Source organism: Seriola dumerili, unplaced genomic scaffold, assembly GCF_002260705.1.
Source record: "Seriola dumerili isolate Sdu_G_001 unplaced genomic scaffold, Sdu_1.0 BDQW01000242.1, whole genome shotgun sequence".
Lineage (NCBI taxonomy): Eukaryota > Metazoa > Chordata > Actinopteri > Carangiformes > Carangidae > Seriola > Seriola dumerili.
This window is the reverse complement of record NW_019174497.1, coordinates 6555637-6574166: the sequence shown is the minus strand read 5'-3', so window position 1 is coordinate 6574166 and position 18530 is coordinate 6555637. Positions and strand designations below refer to the sequence as shown.

The following is an 18530-nucleotide window of genomic DNA, read 5'->3' as shown; positions in this document are numbered from 1 at the left end:
TTTAAGGATCTTATGTCATTTTGTTGACCTGCTTTTATTTGTTCTGATCTTGTTATATACAGTCTATGGTTCTGATAGACGTCTGCACAAGACAGTTTCTAAGAGATGAAGAACAGAAATGTCCTTGTGGACATAAACTGTTACTTCATAGAGAGTAAACACTGCTGTGTGTTAACTTTGGTGAGAGATCCAGCCGCCTCGCAGTCAGCAAGAGGGCAAGAGTCATCTACCCACATGCTAACTAGCTTTCAAAGATCCTCAGACTGCGGCATGTTGTTGTGCTGTGTTTCCTCTTCGGCTCTCTCCTACTACATCATGTGACAGACGGGTGGTTCATCCAATCACCTGCCTTTTTTTCTCTTGAAACGCCTTCCCAATTTCCAAACAGTTTCTAATGAAGCCTTCCCAGATGGTTCTGTGTTACAGACCATCTGGCACATCGGTTTAGCTGTGTGTCACTGTAAAAAAAGAAAAAAAAAAGATTTGTTCTGTATGGCACTAAATAGCTGTAAAGTTTATGAGTATTGGGTTAGTGCCAGTTGATTATTTTTGGAAACATTCATTGTAATAAATAAATGAATAAATATATAAGAAACCTCATACTGGCTGGTAAAACCTGAATGACTCTAACAGCCAAAATAATTCACTTACATTTTCAGTCACAGCCTGCGGTCACTAAGCAGCTATCAGTTACAGATTCTGTCTTGAACAAGGCTTTTAATCCGGGGCTGATCCAGCAGAGCTGCTCGTCTCGGCTCCGTGTGTGAAAATGAGAAACTGTACAACTGAGAAGCAGAGTGATGCTGGAGGAGACTGCTCAGCAAAATCTCCATGAAGATGAATAGACCTCGTTCACCTCCCCCACATTCAGCATGACCTTCATGTTGAAGGTAGCAGATGTGACCTGATAGGCGTTCATTTATCTGCCATGACCTGGTGGTTACAGATACTGACTGAGTCATAACAGAAAGGTCACATCCTCAGCCCTCGTCAGCTGCAAGGCATCTGTCCTTGAACAACGCTCAGAACGAGGCCTGTAGCTAACAATTATTTGCTTTATATATTAATCTGATGATTATTTTTTCAGCTGACATATTGATTTTTAGTGAAAAAGAAAAAAAGCGGAGCTGTAGGTGCTGGCCACTGCAAGATAAATGAGGAAAAAATAAATCAGCAGTGTTGGTGATGGTGATAACACCGACCAATTTGTGTGTTATTCAGTGATGGTGCACAGGTTTTTTATGCCTCCACCAGGGACAGAGGTACTACGTTTTCGGGTTGTCCATATGTGCGTATATCCCTCTGATATCTCAGTAATGCCTTGAGGCAATTTCGTCAAATTTGGCACAAACATTCACTTGGACTCAAAGATGAAATTGTGACCTTTGGTGGTCAAAGTTGAAGGTCACTGTGATCTCACAAAACACATTTTTGACTATAACTCACAAATTCATACACTAATTCTGCCACAATTTAACACTAATGTCTAATATAATAAAATGATAAAGAATTTCATATCCAAAAGTTCAAAGGTCAACTTCTCTGTGACATCATAATGTTCTGAAAAAACACCTCTGGTCAATATTCATTGACCTAACTCAGGAAGGGGAGCTGGCTGCTTGGTGGAGGCTTACAACTGTGAGGCGGTAACTTTAGTTTTTCCTTCTTTTAGTTTAGAAACTATTAGAAAATGATGAAAAATGATCCAAATGTTTGTTTTGTCCAACCCAACAGTCTAAAAACCTAAAGACATTTCATCTATACTGATATTAGACAGAGGAAAGCAGCAGATCATCTAATTTGTGAAGCTGAAACCATTAAACATTTTGTCATTTCTGTTTGATAAATTGCTAAAATGATTCATTGATTCAGGATTGTTTTAACTGCTGTTTACAAGGTCAGGACTGAAATGTCAGGTTCTACTTGAATAATTAATTGTTTATCAAAACTGTTGGACATGGATTTTCTGTCAGTCAACTATCAATCAGTGTGATCACTTGTTTCAGCACCAATCTGAACAGCCAGTTTAAGTTTCTCTGGGTAAAAGCTTCATCCGAAATGACTAGACTGTTGCATATAAGATAATAGGAGGTCGTCTTTTCATCAATACTGCAAAATGAGTTGTATTTTATTAAAAAGATTTAAAAACAAAAAGGCCCCAAACTGTCAGATGAGTTCAGTCACAGCAGAATGTAAATGTGCGGCAGACCATCCTGTGGGATCAGTTATAAAACTCCAGTAAAATAGGACTCAGAGAACATCACAGCCTCTTTAACAGCCCGTCCCTCCTTTTCAATGTTGTTACCCTCCTCTTTTTCTCCTCCTTTATTCAGTCTGTTTTTCTCTTTTATCCCCCTGGGTCGTGAGGTGATTAATTTATCCTCTTGCCGCCGTTGTTGATTGATGAAGCGTCCATTCTCAGATCTCTCTTTGACTTACCTTCTCTTGTGTTTCCCCTTTTTTTTCATCCACCACCTTGTGTACTTTATTTACATTGGGCTCACGCCGGGTGGTTTTTCAGCTCTCTGTTCATGTCTCAGTCTTTCTCTGTCCCGTCGGTACCTGGTCCAGATCCGGGCCACTGTAGCTGCCGGGAACTCTTTTAGCCTCATTTATCACGCAGCGTGCAGACGGGGATGCTGGAGGTTAGAGCCACATGAATAGGACACTTGTTCTGCTGCTGTTATGACGCTGTTTGTTCTCCTACTGCCTCTAGCTACAGGACGGCTGCTGCAAGTGCAGAGCCACAGTATGTCACTCGTGTGATCTTAGTCTTAACTTCAAAGACCATATTCTAGTCAGATTATCGATATATGAACTGACGTACATGTGGCTTGATTCATCAAACCCAAAAAAACTGTTTTCATAAAGTTCTCCATGGCAACAGAAGATGAAGTGTCGAGGGGATGATGCGGTTGCCTTCCTGTTTTTTTATACCGGATCACTCCCCCCTCTGTGTTCACTTTGTATCCCTCCACATGACGCACGTACAGTACCACAACAAACACGCCCCGACTCTCAGAGTGGAGCGGGGGCTCAGGGCGGCAAGGAATGAGATTAATGCTTCCATCACGGGTCGACAGAACTTTTAAACATTGTAGGATTTTGTACCAGAGAATTGATCTGTTTTGAGATGTGTGTACAGTTTGTGCAGATCGCTGAGTGCACTGGGATCAGCGTGTTTCTGAGTTACAGAGATAATTGACTGAATTTTCTGTTTTTTCAGATGGCAGCATCCCCTCCAGTGCTGTATCCAGTGCAGGCCCCTCTTCCCCGATCACAGAGAGCTCCGGCCTCAACTTCAGCTTCAGTGAGTAGATTGTTTGTCTGAAAAACACAAGGACTTCTGGGTATCTGAGGGCACGATCTGAAGACCTCGGTGTAACCGTCTCTCCGGGCTTTTCTTCATCTTTCCCTTTGTACTTCTGCTCACATTCATAAAAAAACACACTGGAGGGAGATGCTGATTCTGCAGAGAGGCCGCTCTGCCTCGGGTATTACAAACACTCAGGCTGTAAATATAACCACTCAGACTGTTCACGGACTCTTCTGGTGCACCTCCACTCCAGCTCTACACATCCACACCTTCCCTGCTCCGTACTGTGAGAAAACACTGGACCTTCATCAACCTCTCAGCACCTCGATCTTCCTCTTCAGTGTCTCTCTACACATTCATAAACCAGCTCCGACTGCGTAACAGTGCATCAAGCCAACATTCACACCAGTTGTGCCTTTACTTTTATTTTGATGCTGCCCACTTTAAAACACAAATGCTATTTTACAGAATCTTTCAAACACCAGCTGCCTTGTGTCTGAACTTTCCTGCAGACATTTACGGCTAAAATACAGACTGAGTCAAAGTGTCGATCGTGACCATGCCCTATTTTTTTCTTCTGTTGCATTAAAACAATAGATCAGCCCGGCATGAAAGAAAATGGGCTGTTTTTGAACTTGAGGTGAAACTGAGTGACAGTTGACGACTTTGGGTTTCAGCACCAAATATTAGAACCTGGAGTGAGAATCAAAGCCTAAAGAAATGGTGTAAGCTCGGGGAAATATTTTTATGTACTTTGTTGAGCTGAGAGTTTCATGAGAAGATTAATACCACTCTCATATCTGTATGCTAAATATGATGCTACAGCCAGCAGCCAGTTACCCTCGTTTATTGGCACAAAGACAGGAAACGAGGAGAAACAGCTAGTCTGGCTATGTCCACAAATAAAAGAACAGCATCTGTAATTATTAACACCATATATCTTGTTTGTTTAATTTATACAAAAACAGTGTAAAAACATCTGTTTGTGGGTTTATGTACTGTTGTGTGCTAAATTATTTATCGGCTGGGTGCTGTAAGTCTTCTCACATTGTAATTTGTACACCGCATTTTTCATCTGAATTAAAAACAAATAGGATGTAATGTGTTAATCAGTGAGCTTTAGACTGGATGGTGGGTAGATGTTACACCCTGTTTCCAGTGTGTGAGCTAAAAGCTAAGCTCTGCGGCTGCTAAATTTATCTTCATATTTAGTGTGATGACAGATGTGGGGAGCGATGTCGATCCTCTCACGCCTGGTTCATAAAGATGGTTCTGCTTGAAAAGGTTGCAGATTGAAAACCCAGTAATGGACCTCATTCTCAGGCCATTTTCAACTTGTATCAAACTCTAAACAAAGGAGCAGGTACAGCTAAAAAGTGGCCAACTGTAATGTACAATGTTAAACATCATGCAACACCAGGAATCTGACACTTCTGTAATTTACAAGCTGGTTAATCAGAAGAATCTGGAGGGATACAGGTTATCATTTTAAAGTTCTACATGTGGCCTACGTTAGCTTGGTACCTGCTAAACTCGGTTAGCGGTACCTTTTGTTCACAGGGTTCTTAATTTATTCATACAACCAGAATAACAGGACTCCATTTTGAACTGTTGTGTAAAATACAGGTATTTGTATAATGTACACCTCGAGCCAGCTTGATCAAACTGTAACAGTCTTTTCAGTGATCATCTGCTGTTAAATGGAAATACAATTAACCTGTAAATGTGCCTTTAAATAACTTGCGAGAGAGATATTGAAGTCAGAGTATTCTACACACTGTGGGTCTCCTGCTGTATTTTTACCTTTTCATTTGGGGGGGGGGTAGCAAATGAAAATTGAAGAAAATCTGTGGTATAGATTTATTCTAGAATTAAAGGGAAAAACCACTTGATTAAGTATCTAGTATAAATGTACTTTTACACAGTGACGACTACCTGAATTCTGCATTTTGTTTTGTTTTTGAGTTTTGAAGCTGAATTCTCAGCCTGTTTGTGTGGACATGCAGTCTGCTATCACACCAAATTACACGTGCATGTTTAATGTTAAATTAATCAAATGATGGTTTGTAAAGACAAGTGATGCTCAGGTAGATTAATCATGTATCTAAAAATGGAAATTGGTTTTTATCAACATGTGACTGAACTGGGGTCAGTTCACTTTCAGTTCATTTGGAAAAAATGTGTTAAATTTACATTAAATCTCTGAAGAAATACTTTTATTACTTTGACCAAAACATGTAGAGTTACAGCTCTCATATCATAGAACAATGCTGTGCAGTTCTTTTATAGTGTGCAGTGATCATGAGCGTTATATTTATGGCGTGCTGTCTGTAACGCCAAAGGGAGAGAGAAAACGGCTCCCTGCTCACGCCAGCCGAGAGAAACTGAAAATTAACTGACCCCCAAAACCTGCAAACACCTGCTGTAGAACAAACATATCTGTATATTTTAGCCATCGTGGAAAGACTTTTAGACTTGAATAGAGTTTATTAATTTTTACTTAAAGGAGGGTTGATGTAGGTAATTTTAGTTGTGTATTTATGTGATTATTTAATGAGCTATTTAATGCCAGCCAAAGAGATGTGTGTGTGTTCTGTGAGGAGTTTGGCTGCTGGAGAACAAAGTCGAGGTTTAATGTGTAAAATCTGTGACATATCTGTCGTGTTCGATCCTTCAGGGTTCAGGTTGAGATGTGATGTCGGGGGGAGGAGGAGGAGGGGGAGGAGGAGGAGGAGGAGGAGAGTAATAAAATAGAATTAATTAAACAGTTAAACATTGTTCAATGTGTTATCAAGGACAACAAATCACGTGTTCACATCCCACATCTGCCACCGGTCTGTTAGACTGTGTGTGTGTGTGTGTGTGTGTGTGTGTGTGTGTGTGTGTGTGTGTGTGTGTGTGTGGTTATTAATGGCCCTGAGTCCAGACACATAAGCCTGTTATTGCTCCATAAACAAAGCTCTTAGTCACTGCTGTGCCAACACACACCTCTACCTCTCTCTCTCCTCTTGCTCTCTGTTTGTTTTCCATTTTTCCTCCCTTGTTTTTCAGTGCTCTTCTCTTCTTTCTCTCCTCTCCCACTCATGTCTTTTTCGTTGCCCTCCTCTTCTTTTATCCCTTCCCTTTTTTCATTAACTCTACTCTCCCTAACCCTTTCCTGTTCCTCCACCCATCTCCTTTTTTTTCTTCATCCCACTCTTTCTTTCCTGCTTCCTCTCCTCTTCTACTTTTATCTGCTCTCCCATTTTTTTCAGCTCTCCCTATTTTCCTCCTGCCCTTTGTTTCCTTTTCTATCTTCCCCTTGTTTTCTCTCCTCTCCTCTTCTGGTTTCCTCTCCTGTCTTCCCTGTTTCCATCTTTTCTCTTTTTACTTCACCTCATTTCTTCTGTCTTCCCCTTCTCTACTCTCGTCTTTTTGTTTTTTCTTCACCCTTAGTTTTTTTTCGTTCATGCTTCCTGTCCTCTTCTACTTTTATCTCTGGCTCATTCAACCTTCCTCCTCTCCTGTTTCCTTTCCTATCTACCCTTTGTTTCCTTTCCTCTTCTTGTTCCCAAACCTGGCTTCCTTTTGTTTTTCCTCTCTTGTTTTTTTCATCCCATTTTCTTCCGCTCACCCTATTTCTCCTCCTCTCCACTAGCGTCTTTCTCTCTTCCACTCGTCTCTTATTTTCTCATCACACTTTTCTTCTTCACTCCCTCTCCTATTCTACTTCAATCTCCTTAACTCATCCCATTTTCCTCCTCCTAATTTCTCTATTCTTTGTTCAATCTCTTACTTTCATCACCTTTATCACCTCCAATTTTACCTCCTCTCCTCTCTTCTCTCCACTCATCTGTTTTCCTTCACCCAATTTTTTCTCGCTTGCTTCCCCTCTTCTCCCATCTTTTTACGTCACTCAATTTTCCTCCTCACCACATTTTTTGTTATTCCCTTTTTTCTCTCCTTTTTCTTCTAGCATCTTTTTATGCCCATTTTTCCTTTCCACTGTTTTTTTTATTTTTATTATCTTTCCTTACTCCCTCTCCTCTCATCTCCCTCTTTTTTCATTTCCCCATCCCTCCTCTCCAAACGGCTTTTAAGAATAGTGATGACTCATGCCTCCTCCTATTGCTGCCATGTGTTGCCATGGCGGCGCCCCCAGATGTAATTGACTCCTCCTGAGCGGCGCTGGGTGAACGGAGAGAGACAGACAAGAGACCGCCGACTCACCGGAAGCCAAAAGCTGATGTCATTCACTCTGTTTGGATGACAAGTCTTTTTCTCAGGCTTTATTTCCAACATTCAACACAAAACATCCATTCATTCTGTCTCTATCAGCTCACACACACACACACACACACACACACACACACACACACACACACACTTCATCTACAAACGCAGCCTTCTTCTTGCTTCAGTACACAGTGGCTACTTTCATTTGCAAGTTTTACAAGGTGACAGACTGTTTGGCTGCAGGTGGTTTTGTGACCTTTATCAAATGTACTCCCTCCAGTAGCAGAGTGGAAAAGAAAAAAAATGTCATTAATGCTATGAAAAAAAAAAAGTGTTTCAGCTCAGTCTTTAGAGTTGTTATTGAGTATAAAGTGTAGTGAAAAATACCGGTGCATGTCTCTCTGAGTGAGGAGCCACTGTATGAGACGTGACAGGAAGTGAAGCTCTGCCCTGTTTGTCCCAGTGCTGGTCAATAATGAACAAACAATTTTTCTCTGATTCCTTTGTGAGTTTGAATCTTAACAGGCTGCATTGCTTTGTTCTGCCTCCAGGAAATATACTCGTACTCTAATGTCTGACTTGACCAAAGCTCTCCCCCAACCCTCTTACAAAGCTGACTGTCTGTCTTATAAATGGAAGCATTACAACTTTAAACAGTGTTAAAGCTCAGTGAGCGCTGTGTGACGATGTTTACCTTTTAAGAAGTGCAGGTGGTGACTGACTGAATCATGTTATTCCCTTTGGAGCTTACTGTAGCAGCGTGTACCCATTAGTGATGTGTGAGACCACTGATTTCTTTTCTGATACCGGCTGATTCCAGGCGGGTATCGCTGATACCAATACTTTGTACAAAAGCAATGAATGCAGAAAAAGGAAATTATTAATATCTAAATCTCAGGTGCTTAACAAGGTTTGTGTTGCTGCCACAGTACCTCACAGTCATCCCACTCATCACATACAGCATTGCTGCTGCTCTGAGAACTGAAAAAGTCCCACACATGACTGTTTGCAGTCAGCCATCATCAATGTCAACACTGTTCAGTGGCGTAAGCTTTTATAGAGACATAGTTTGCATAGGACTATGGCAGGTGGAAGGAGAAGTAGTTCTGATCAACCAGGTTTTCTAAATCCATGTGAGTGTTTTCGTACTCATAGCGATAAATGGAGAAATGACACAATGTGATCATGTTATTTAGGCAGCTACAAATGTGTTAAAAACGCCAGAAATCTGGTGTCAGTCCTGCAGAATTTGAAGGAGCTATTCGTACGATTTGCTATTATACATAGCCAACGTTCACATTAACAGCGATTTGCTTAGTTGCCGAGAGCTTCAGCCATTGTTGCATTTACAGATGAGGTTATAATACACCCTCTGAGCAGCGCTCCTTCTTCAGGGCACATTGGACAGTGACTCGGCATCGGAAAGTGACGAGATGGGCCGACCACACCGGGGTAGCTGATTAGCATGCTAACTTCAGCAGAAGAAAAGAGGTGATAGGAATAGAAGCAAAACAAGAGTTAACATGTCTTATCTTGGTGAGTAAAGGAATGAAGTTTGACGCTGAACTCGCAACTTTCATCAAGGCTGGTAACTAAACAGCTGTTAAAGCTAACGCTGGCTATGTCGCAACAGCAAAACTTTGATTCCATTCTGCACCAGGGTTCAACTGTACAAGAAGAAAGACATTATGGACGAGACAGAGACAGTATTACGTAATCAAATAACTGTGAATTAATTAAAAAGTTTGTGGAATTAAGAGTCTGTGAAATTGATGAAATCTGTGGTGCAGCAGCATTTTATATCAGTGGCACTAGAAAAAAATGGCAATGTCTGATGACTCATGTCTGGGCCGTTGTGACACCACTTGGTGCTTTGCTGAAAGTCTCTGTTTAGTGTATGAATCGGCTGCAAATATGAGATTAAAAGATGCATCGCATTTGCTCTTGGCATGAATATTTGTTTGTCTTGTATGTTTTCAGTGGCCCAGCTACTCATCTGCCTCTCAGTCATAGTCCTGTGAGAGACGAAGGTGAAGAAGTGGAAAAATAAACTACAGACTGAGGTTTACAGATGTTTTCCAATCTGCTCTAAAAATCCCTTTAGGCTTTCTCTCAGTTCTTATTTTATTTCTTGCGTCACATTTCCTTTACATGTGTGTTTCCTCCCTACTCTTCAGTGACTGTAGCTCGCACTCTAGCTGCCTAAAATGTAAATGCAAAGAGAGAAGTGGGAGGCAAAGACAGGAGAGGAGAGTAACTATTAGGCATGTTGATGAGAGAATTACCCTCATCGAGTCTCCATCCAGACCCGACAGAGAGGCAGGAAGGTGTCCAGTTAGACCTAGAGTGCCACCTCCACACCCACGCCCCCACACATCCCCAACTCCCCCGTAAACCTCCTCCAAAGTCAAAATGTGTCACCATGGTAACCGCGGGAGGAATGGCGAGGAGGGAGGGGAGTTGTTTTGCTTGGTGATGTGGCAGCCGAGCAGCGGTGTGTGGTGTCTCACCCCACCAGAGACCTAAACTGCATATAATAGTATAGTATCCGAGGTTAGAGGGACTGCCAACGTGAGAGGACAACAGGCCGAATTTCTTCTTCTTCTTCTTCTTCTTTGATTTCTCTCTCTCTGTCTCTCCGTGTGAGTGCAGACAGAAAAGCAGAGAGAGGGGCTCGAGGCTGACACACTTACTGCAGAGGAGCACTGAAATGGCAGACAAAGATGAATTAGGAGCCATTCATCACTGGCTGAAATGAATGCAGAGTGTGTAGGTGTTGATCCATCAAGGTTAAATTTTGGAGCCCAAATCGATCTGTGGCCTCTCCCTTCAGGGAGTGTGTGGCTGTTTTCATAAAGATTACTGTGTCGTTCTCTCTCCCTCGCAGTAAAATCTGAGTTATGTAAAAATCAAACAGAAAACTGTTAAGTTATTCTGACAAGTGTGGAGTGGAGACCGAGCAGTGCTGCTAAACATAACTTTTCTTTCATCTTTCCTCTTGATAAACCAAAGCCGTCCTGACCAAGCCTGTTGTCTCCAACGCTGAAGCCAGTATCTCGTTTCCTTACCTCACCTTACCTCACCTTACCTCATATTTAATTCACAGATTTACTTCAAACTCAATTTGTACAAGAAAACTACTAAGCTTTAATTTAACAAGAGGCACTTGTAAGTGTGATGTTTCTATGCTCGCTCTTGAGTTATCATGCTTTCCTCCTAACTAAGCCAATTAGCTCAATAATTAGCAAAGAGATTTTACACCAACATGTTTGTCTTTGCATGCTACATACTTGGTATTACTTTCTAAGCTAAGCTTCTTAGCTTAGAGTGTTAGGGAGTTAAAGCAGTATCTGGGAAATAGATCTTCCCTCATTAATTTCAAATGTATGCAGAAAGGTGCTCCAAATCAGATCATCTACTCCACATGGGGTACATGTGGTGTAAGTATGAAGTTTCCACTGCGTGTCTTTCTTGTGTTCAAAAGAACATGTCTGCAGCGTCAGACACCATCATGCTTCATATACCATGTTCCACAGGACATACAAAACCCATGAAGGAGTGATTTCACCTCTGGAGGCTCAAACAGGTATCTAATATTTCATGACTGGTGGGGTTTATCTTCATAGGACTAGACTACAGAACTGGGGTAATTACAGATATGTATTTCAAGGTTTGGTTAAAACATATTCACCATGTGTAATAACCTACAGTTTATGTTTCAGAGGGCAGCAACACACCTTATGAAGGACACTGGATTTGGTCTCTCATCCCAAAAGCTTCTTGCTGGCTAGAGACACACTGCAAATCAAGTATAAGGTAAGGCCTGTGGTTATTAATATAACGACTTATGTCCCTGCCCTTTTTTATTTTACAGAATAAAATTCATAAGATTGAAGAGATAAAATAATGTAAAGGTCGTTTACGTAAAATAAATTAAATATTAAGACTACAACAATCTAATATTCATCTAATTTTATAGGAGCTATACACTGTTTGTGTGTATCTGGTTTCACTTGGAAACAAACGGCTATAAATACGTAACACAACTGAAGTGTCAAATTTAGGCTGTTTATCTGGTATTTAGTGCTAACCTGTCTTTCCTGTTCTTCCCATTCTGCCGACACTGCCTGAATGCAGCATCAGCAGGTGTTGTGTTTACCACGTACACATGAGGCTGACAGGAATCTCAGGATTCAAAGGTTTGACCAAATGATGATGCTAAATCAAAAGTGTGTTAGAGTTCATCCTCTGGGGATCATGAATGTCTGAAACAAATTTCATGACAGTCCTTCCCATAGTTGTTGAGTTGTTCTGGACCAAAGTGTTACCATGGCTAAATATCTAAATATCGTCACATTCATTCATTTACCACACTAACATAATTTGGGTGTTTTATGTTGGAATTTAAAAAGGTTTTGCTTTATCTTGTCCAACAATGAGACTTTGAGAATCTTCAGATTATTTAAAATAATATAAGTTTTACAAACACAAATGTCATTAGCCAATATATAAATATGTTGTGAAGGACTCAATCCACATTTAATGATCCTAACAAAAACCCTACCTCTCTGCAGTTTAATGAAATTTAAAGATTTATTTGTCTTAATCTCTTACGTCAGCATCATAATGTGAGATCAGGACAGAATTACACATTAGAAACTAAAGTATTGTTGAGCTGCTGTTACTGCAACAGAAGCAAATATCTGTTTGTCCACCAGCCGGAACTAATCGCAGTTAACAAGAACGTCCAAATAAAGTTAAGAGCTCGTGCATGAAGTGATTGGAAATAATTGGTTTTTCGATAGATTGCAGTTATAAACTGCAGTTATGTGTCGCAGCACAAATTAAACATTGAAATAGCTCATATTGTGCTGTTAATATAGATTTTACCGGTGGAATGATGATTGGGTTTATGACACAAACACAAAATCAGATCACCATATCTGTAGTTGTAGCTGTTGGGAGTATTTAAACCAGTCTGACTGTATGTGACTGTAGGATTGTGCAGACACAGAGCGTGCATGCTCAGTAAACGCTCCTGAAAAAATGGCCACATTAAAATTATTTTAACTTATTAAATAAATTAAAATAATTTTAATGTGTGTTTCAGACCATGGCTGATAAATTGTCGGTACAGAATATGAGCTGATATCAGCTTATAGCTGACATATCAGTGTGGCAGCCGAAAAGTAATAACAAATTGCAGAATTGGGGGTGGAGCACTCTGCACTCTGCTGCATTGAAGTTTCCCAACAGCACAGTGGCCTCCATAATCTTTAAATGGAAAAAGTTTGGAACAACCAGTGATCTTACCTTTAACTGAGCACCCGGCCATACTGAGTAATCAGAGGAGAAGGGCCTTGGTAAGAGAGGTGGCCAAGATCCTGATGGTCTCTCTGGCTGAGCTCCAGAGATCCTGTGTGGAGAATGGAGAAACTTCCAGGGGTCTTGAAAGGGTCTGAACATTATCACTATGCACTAAAGCCCATAATTTACACTGTAATTCTGTTAGTACCAATAAAATATTTCCAGGTTCTTACTGGCACTTACTATAGTGAAGAGAAGAGAGTAACAACTTGTACTCATAAGTTATATTAATTAAACTATTATTTTATTATTAAGTCAGTGTAATCAACTGAATTTGTAATCAAATTGCTTATTTATCACTTTCAGAACTCATAATTCAATTGACAGTCTGTGACAGTTTTAATGACTTTATTTAGTCCATACATACAAAAAATAATCTTCCACTAACTTTTAAGTGTCATAGTCCAAAAATATAAATCATACAGCAAGCATCTAGAAATGGCTCTGCTCTCTTTCTTAGCCACTCCTTTGGTCCAGACTGAAATATATTGGATGATCCCCAGAGGATGAATCCTGCTGACTGTGTTGATTCTTTGACAGACTTTTCCTGCAGCAGCAACAGCAGGTTGACAGCAGGATGCTCTCTGTCAGAACTCAGCTCTGGTGATCCCTTAACTGAATCATAGCATTTATGTTTATAATATATATAACATTTGGGCAAAAGTACAATATTCCTCTAAAACTACTGTATATGTAACTACACGATCCCGCTGATCGCACACACTAAAAGAGCATCGATAACAAATGGTATGTTCACAGGCGTGTGTGAACCCAGCTTTTCTTTTTTCCATTTCATATAGACTGCACTTTTTCTAATTTTAATCTCTTGGAGTCATTTTGCTCCTCTTCGTGCTTGTCTTGAGTCTGTTCGTTGTCATTCTGAGTCTGTAGTTGCTTTTTGTTCTCATTTTGCATCTCTTATAGTTCCTTTTATCTATTTGTAGTGGTTTCAGGTCTCTGATCCGCATCTTATTGGAGTCGTTCTGAATCTTCTAACTGAGCTCTGACTTTCAAACAATCAATATTAATAAATAATATTAATAACAACCGCTTCATGCAGAGGCTCTGGACCGGGGGCCTCATTACCTCTGTGGTCCCTGCAGGTTCTTAGTCTTAGAAATAAATGAAAAATTAGTTTCTATTTCATCTTTCATGTGATTACTGTAATAGTGTTAACATTCATAATAACTAATTTGGATGTAATTAGTTACTCCCTAACACCCATATATAAAGTAATCGGTCAAAAGAGACAAAAACACCCACAACACATTTAGATTTAAATGTACTTTAATTGATGATCACCAGGCTGTTTCCCTTTTACAATGAATCTGCAGTAGTTCTAGTTTAACCAGTTAGATTTAAAGAGACAGAGATATTTAATATTGCGCTGAGGAAGAAAAACATAACTAAGATTAATACAATGCAAAAATAAAAGAGAGAGAGAGAGAGAGAGAGAGAGAGAGAATCAAACAGAACTACCAATACAGCGTCTTCTTAACAACATGTTAATAGGGCAAACAATAAAAGCACAGCCCAGTATTATATTACTGTAGGTCTTTTCAGTACCAGTTAAGACAATTAGCTTTTTTCAAATATACCTCTTTAAAATAGCATTGTATTTTTTATTATTATGTTAAACAATTACATTCAGGATTATAACTAAATAAATCACATGCAGAAAGATTAGATGGACAGATGACACCATATTGTGATCAAATGATGATTCATTTTAATGCAGATATGGCGATGACATTAAACTGAAAGATGCACTTTTTTTCATTCTGTATCTTGTCAACACTTTGTGTATTTTTCTTGGTTCGAGGAACAGTTATAGGCTTTGTTCATACTGTCACTAAAATCAGCTAAAATGCGCAGGTATCACAAGAAGGATAGTTTGTTATATCTTTCAGATTTGTTCTTTCCAGAGAAGTATGTACACTCGTGTGCACAGTACATAAGTGTACATGTAGCAGTAGTTTAATTTTATTGATGGTTTTCGAGTCTGCATGTGTTTCAAGTCATATTCAGGAAAAGGAAAAAGTTGCGGCTGCAGTTATTACTATTTCTGTGTTACATTTAATGTGTTTCTTTATGGGATTTCAGTTCAAAAATCAAACTTTTCTCCTCATTCGGAACAGAACTATAATTGAAATGACAATTTGCCAAAACAGAAAACAGTATCTGCCTGCGTTCTGTGCTCCCTTAAAATTTATTTCTGTCTAAGCTGATGTGAATGGTTTTTTTTGTTTTGTTTTTGTTTATTTTTTTGTCTATTGTTTTGATCCAGCAGCATTCATGTGGTAGTACCAACTCTACATTCAGAAAAATAGATCTCCTGTATAGTGCATTCAGCTTCTGTAAAGTCATACAGTTCAGTATTGAGTGATTCACAGCGTTCTGCTAATGCCTTGATCATTATCTCAAGGCCGGGTATTTGGAATCTGCCAACTTAAAAACATTATTCAAAGACACTACAACACATCACAGCATCCACAGAATCTGATCCATACGTTAAAAAGCCTATTTCCTGTTTAGGACACATCACAAACATTTAGGTGTGAACTGAGACAGGGAGTCATTTTGAACTTTCACGTCGTGCCCTTCAGTTAATCAACTCCCTTCAGATTAGGGGGTGTGTGTGTGTGTGTATGTGTGTGTGTGTGTACTTGTGCGTACCCAGCTTTTTAATATACAACCTGCATCAAACTAAGATTCTCCTCAGTGGGATTAAAAAAGCTGTCTGTCTCGAAACATCACAAGAAATGAGATGCATATCGAGGCTTACACAGTGCATAATGGACACGTATTATGCAAAAGAAAAAAAAAAGATTCATTCTCAAATTCAGTGGCAACCTTGTAAATCAGTCAATCATCTTTGATTTGAAAGTTTAAGGTAGGCCAGGCAGAGCAAAGAGCACAGAGGCTTTGGAAGATGAGGTATAAAGTAGTGCTAGTATTGTGAGTTTTACAGGTGAAGAAAATGGCACTGGTCCCAGGCTAGCAGAAGTTAACAAAATGCTCTAGCTTTCTAAAGGAGCTTCTTCCATATTTTGAATCAGATTGAGGTAAAGAACTGGGTGAAGTTAAACTGTGCAAGCAGAGGATCCTCCCTGCTTTTAGTTGGCAACATCCCGACAATCAATCTGTCATCAATAGCTCAGACAAAGTCCTTTCTGGAAATCCAAGCCTGCCCTGCTTCACCCAGCCTGGCCCGCCCCCAGCTTCAAATCTGTCTCCAGAAAAAACAAAAAAAACAAATCAAACAAAATGAGCCATCTCGGCAGAAATCTATTTCTTATTCAGGCCAAAATTAAATGTAAAAAAAAAAAACAATAATCAGACTTGCGTTTGCTTCTCAGCACAAGTTTGGAGAAAATTAATTGCAAATGTAAATCTGCTTCTATAAAAATTTAGATATAGATGAAGAAATAAAACTTGGCCCCGTGTAGATTTAACTTGAGCATACGTATGAGCTACTCTCGCGTCTAGCTGTGAACAAACAAACACCTTTCACTCCGAACCCACAGAAAAAACTCACTCGCCACGTAACCTACAGGGACGAACCATGCTGTGATATAAAAACAGCTATTTAGTGTCATCGTATACTCACACGCAAAACTACCTCTAAAACATTCCTACTTTATATCTGTGTCCAGTACAATCATCATCATTACATTCATGCTCATTCTGTAAATATTACTCTGGGATTAATATTAGTTAGCCATCCCTCAGTTTGGAGGAACAGCTTGTACATTATTTTATTTTACAGTGAAAAGCTGTTTTCTGCTGCTACACTAACTCTGTGTCTCAACTGCAAACTAGCAAACATCCGACTCTTTACCTCTCCTCTTCCATCTCAGAAAAGTGCATTCCTATTTGGTGCAACACCTTGCTTAAAGACATTCATATTGGTTTGGAGGTTTTCCATAGTGGCTTTTCAGAATGTGGCGTTAATGCTTAATTAGATTATACGGCTCAAAAGTTATTTTCCAAAGTTGTGAGTGTCCTGTTCCGCGAGTATCCCGGCTGTGGATACAGTTTGTGTGTGTGTGTACTGTATGAACTGATTGGTCCTCTGTTTCAAAGTCGTGTACTTGATTTACCCTGGTTTCTGGCTCTGCTTCAAAACGCCCTTAAAATATCCGGCTCACTCTAAAACCACAAGCTAAAGGCACATGAAAGAAGCCTCCTGTAACACACTTCATATGTATATTTTTTTTCTCCTGAAAAATAACCCAAATACTACATATAAATATTGCAGTTCCTACTGGCGTATTGTTCCCTCTGAAGGGGACGAACAGACGAACTTCCTTTGCTACATTTGTCACAGGTCACTGCTTGTTTTTTTTCCATCGCTTTGTGATGTTGACAGAGACGGTAAAAATGTAGCTGAACAGGAGGAAATGACAGAAATATTAATTAAACCTTCTCAAACGCTGCATTCACCTCAGAATCATAATTTGCTGCATCATCACAAAATATATCATTTATTTAACATAACCTCTGTATTGATATAGAAACATTTACCCTATATGTATACTGGAGTACATACAACCAACAAAGACCATGAGAAAGACTTAAAGAAGAACCATTACATCCAGCAGAGATATGATATGATTAGTGTGGAAACATCGTCCCTTTGCCTGGCGCCTATTGAATTCACTTGAGCATAGACAGCCAAACAGTGTAGTAACCTATCTACACTATGCTGCATTCCACACTTGAAAGGCTGGCTAAATTAAGGATTAACCCTATGCAGTTCTCTCTGAAAGAGTCCGAGCTAAAACACAAGCGTCATGCACCAGCTAAGCTGTGAAAGCCGAGAAGAAAAATTTCAAAGAGTGGCAACTTCAGGCACCTCCTAAAACTTCACCACAAATGACAAGAAGGAACGTTGCTTTCCTTTTTTTTCTTTTTTTTCTTTTTTCTTTTTTTCAAACATAACATCAATTTATGTCATTATCGAGTTAATCCAAACACTAGTGTTGTGTGAGCAGGATGAGTTTTGTCGTGCGCACTGATGGAAAAGAAAGCTTCAAATTAAAAAACAGAAAAAGTTCTACTCTTCTAAAAACACTGTGCATACAATATAAAGAACATATTGATTGCTGGAGATATTGTAGTAGACATTTTGGAGAAGTTAATAAGAATTCATGTTTTGGCACTTTGGATGAGAGATTCATTATTTGAGATTAATTAATTTCTGATTTAATTGTGATTTGAGCCACAAATGTACGAGCTACATCTTATTAATCTATAGTTTAACTGTGGCATTTATGCATTTTTAGGATAATTATGTCTGTTTATCTGAAGGATATGAGGCAAAGAAAGCTTTCAACTATGTCATTGAATATTTGAATTTTTACCACAACTGTTAGTGCTAATATAAGAAGTGTGTTGGGGCAGACATTTAACTCACAGGAGAAAACAAACATAAAAGTACGATTTTACTTGCGTGATAACCCCGTCGTCACAGAAAGCATGAACCCAGAGGTTTGACTTTAATCTCAGCTAACAGAATCTAGTGAGTTGAGGGCTGCAGCAAATGTGTCTGAGACTGGTACCACGAGAGAGCGAGAAGCCTTGAAAAGAAGCAGAGAGTGCTGTTTGCTCTCGCTCTATCTCCATTGTG

General features: G+C 39.5%; 1 protein-coding gene across 5 annotated transcripts in view; it reads left to right on the top strand.

Annotated features, from left to right (window-relative positions):
• The window catches only part of LOC111229914 (inositol hexakisphosphate and diphosphoinositol-pentakisphosphate kinase 2-like), a 54207-nt gene extending 48192 nt beyond the window's left edge, over window positions 1-6015 (top strand). For all 5 annotated transcript variants that reach the window (XM_022756446.1, XM_022756443.1, XM_022756445.1 and 2 more), the window contains one exon: window positions 3227-6015. In XM_022756446.1, the coding sequence (XP_022612167.1) occupies window positions 3227-3318 (92 nt within the window). In that variant the 3' untranslated portion in view covers window positions 3319-6015. The remainder of the gene's footprint in view (window positions 1-3226) is intronic.
• The last annotated feature ends 12515 nt before the right edge of the window (window positions 6016-18530 follow it).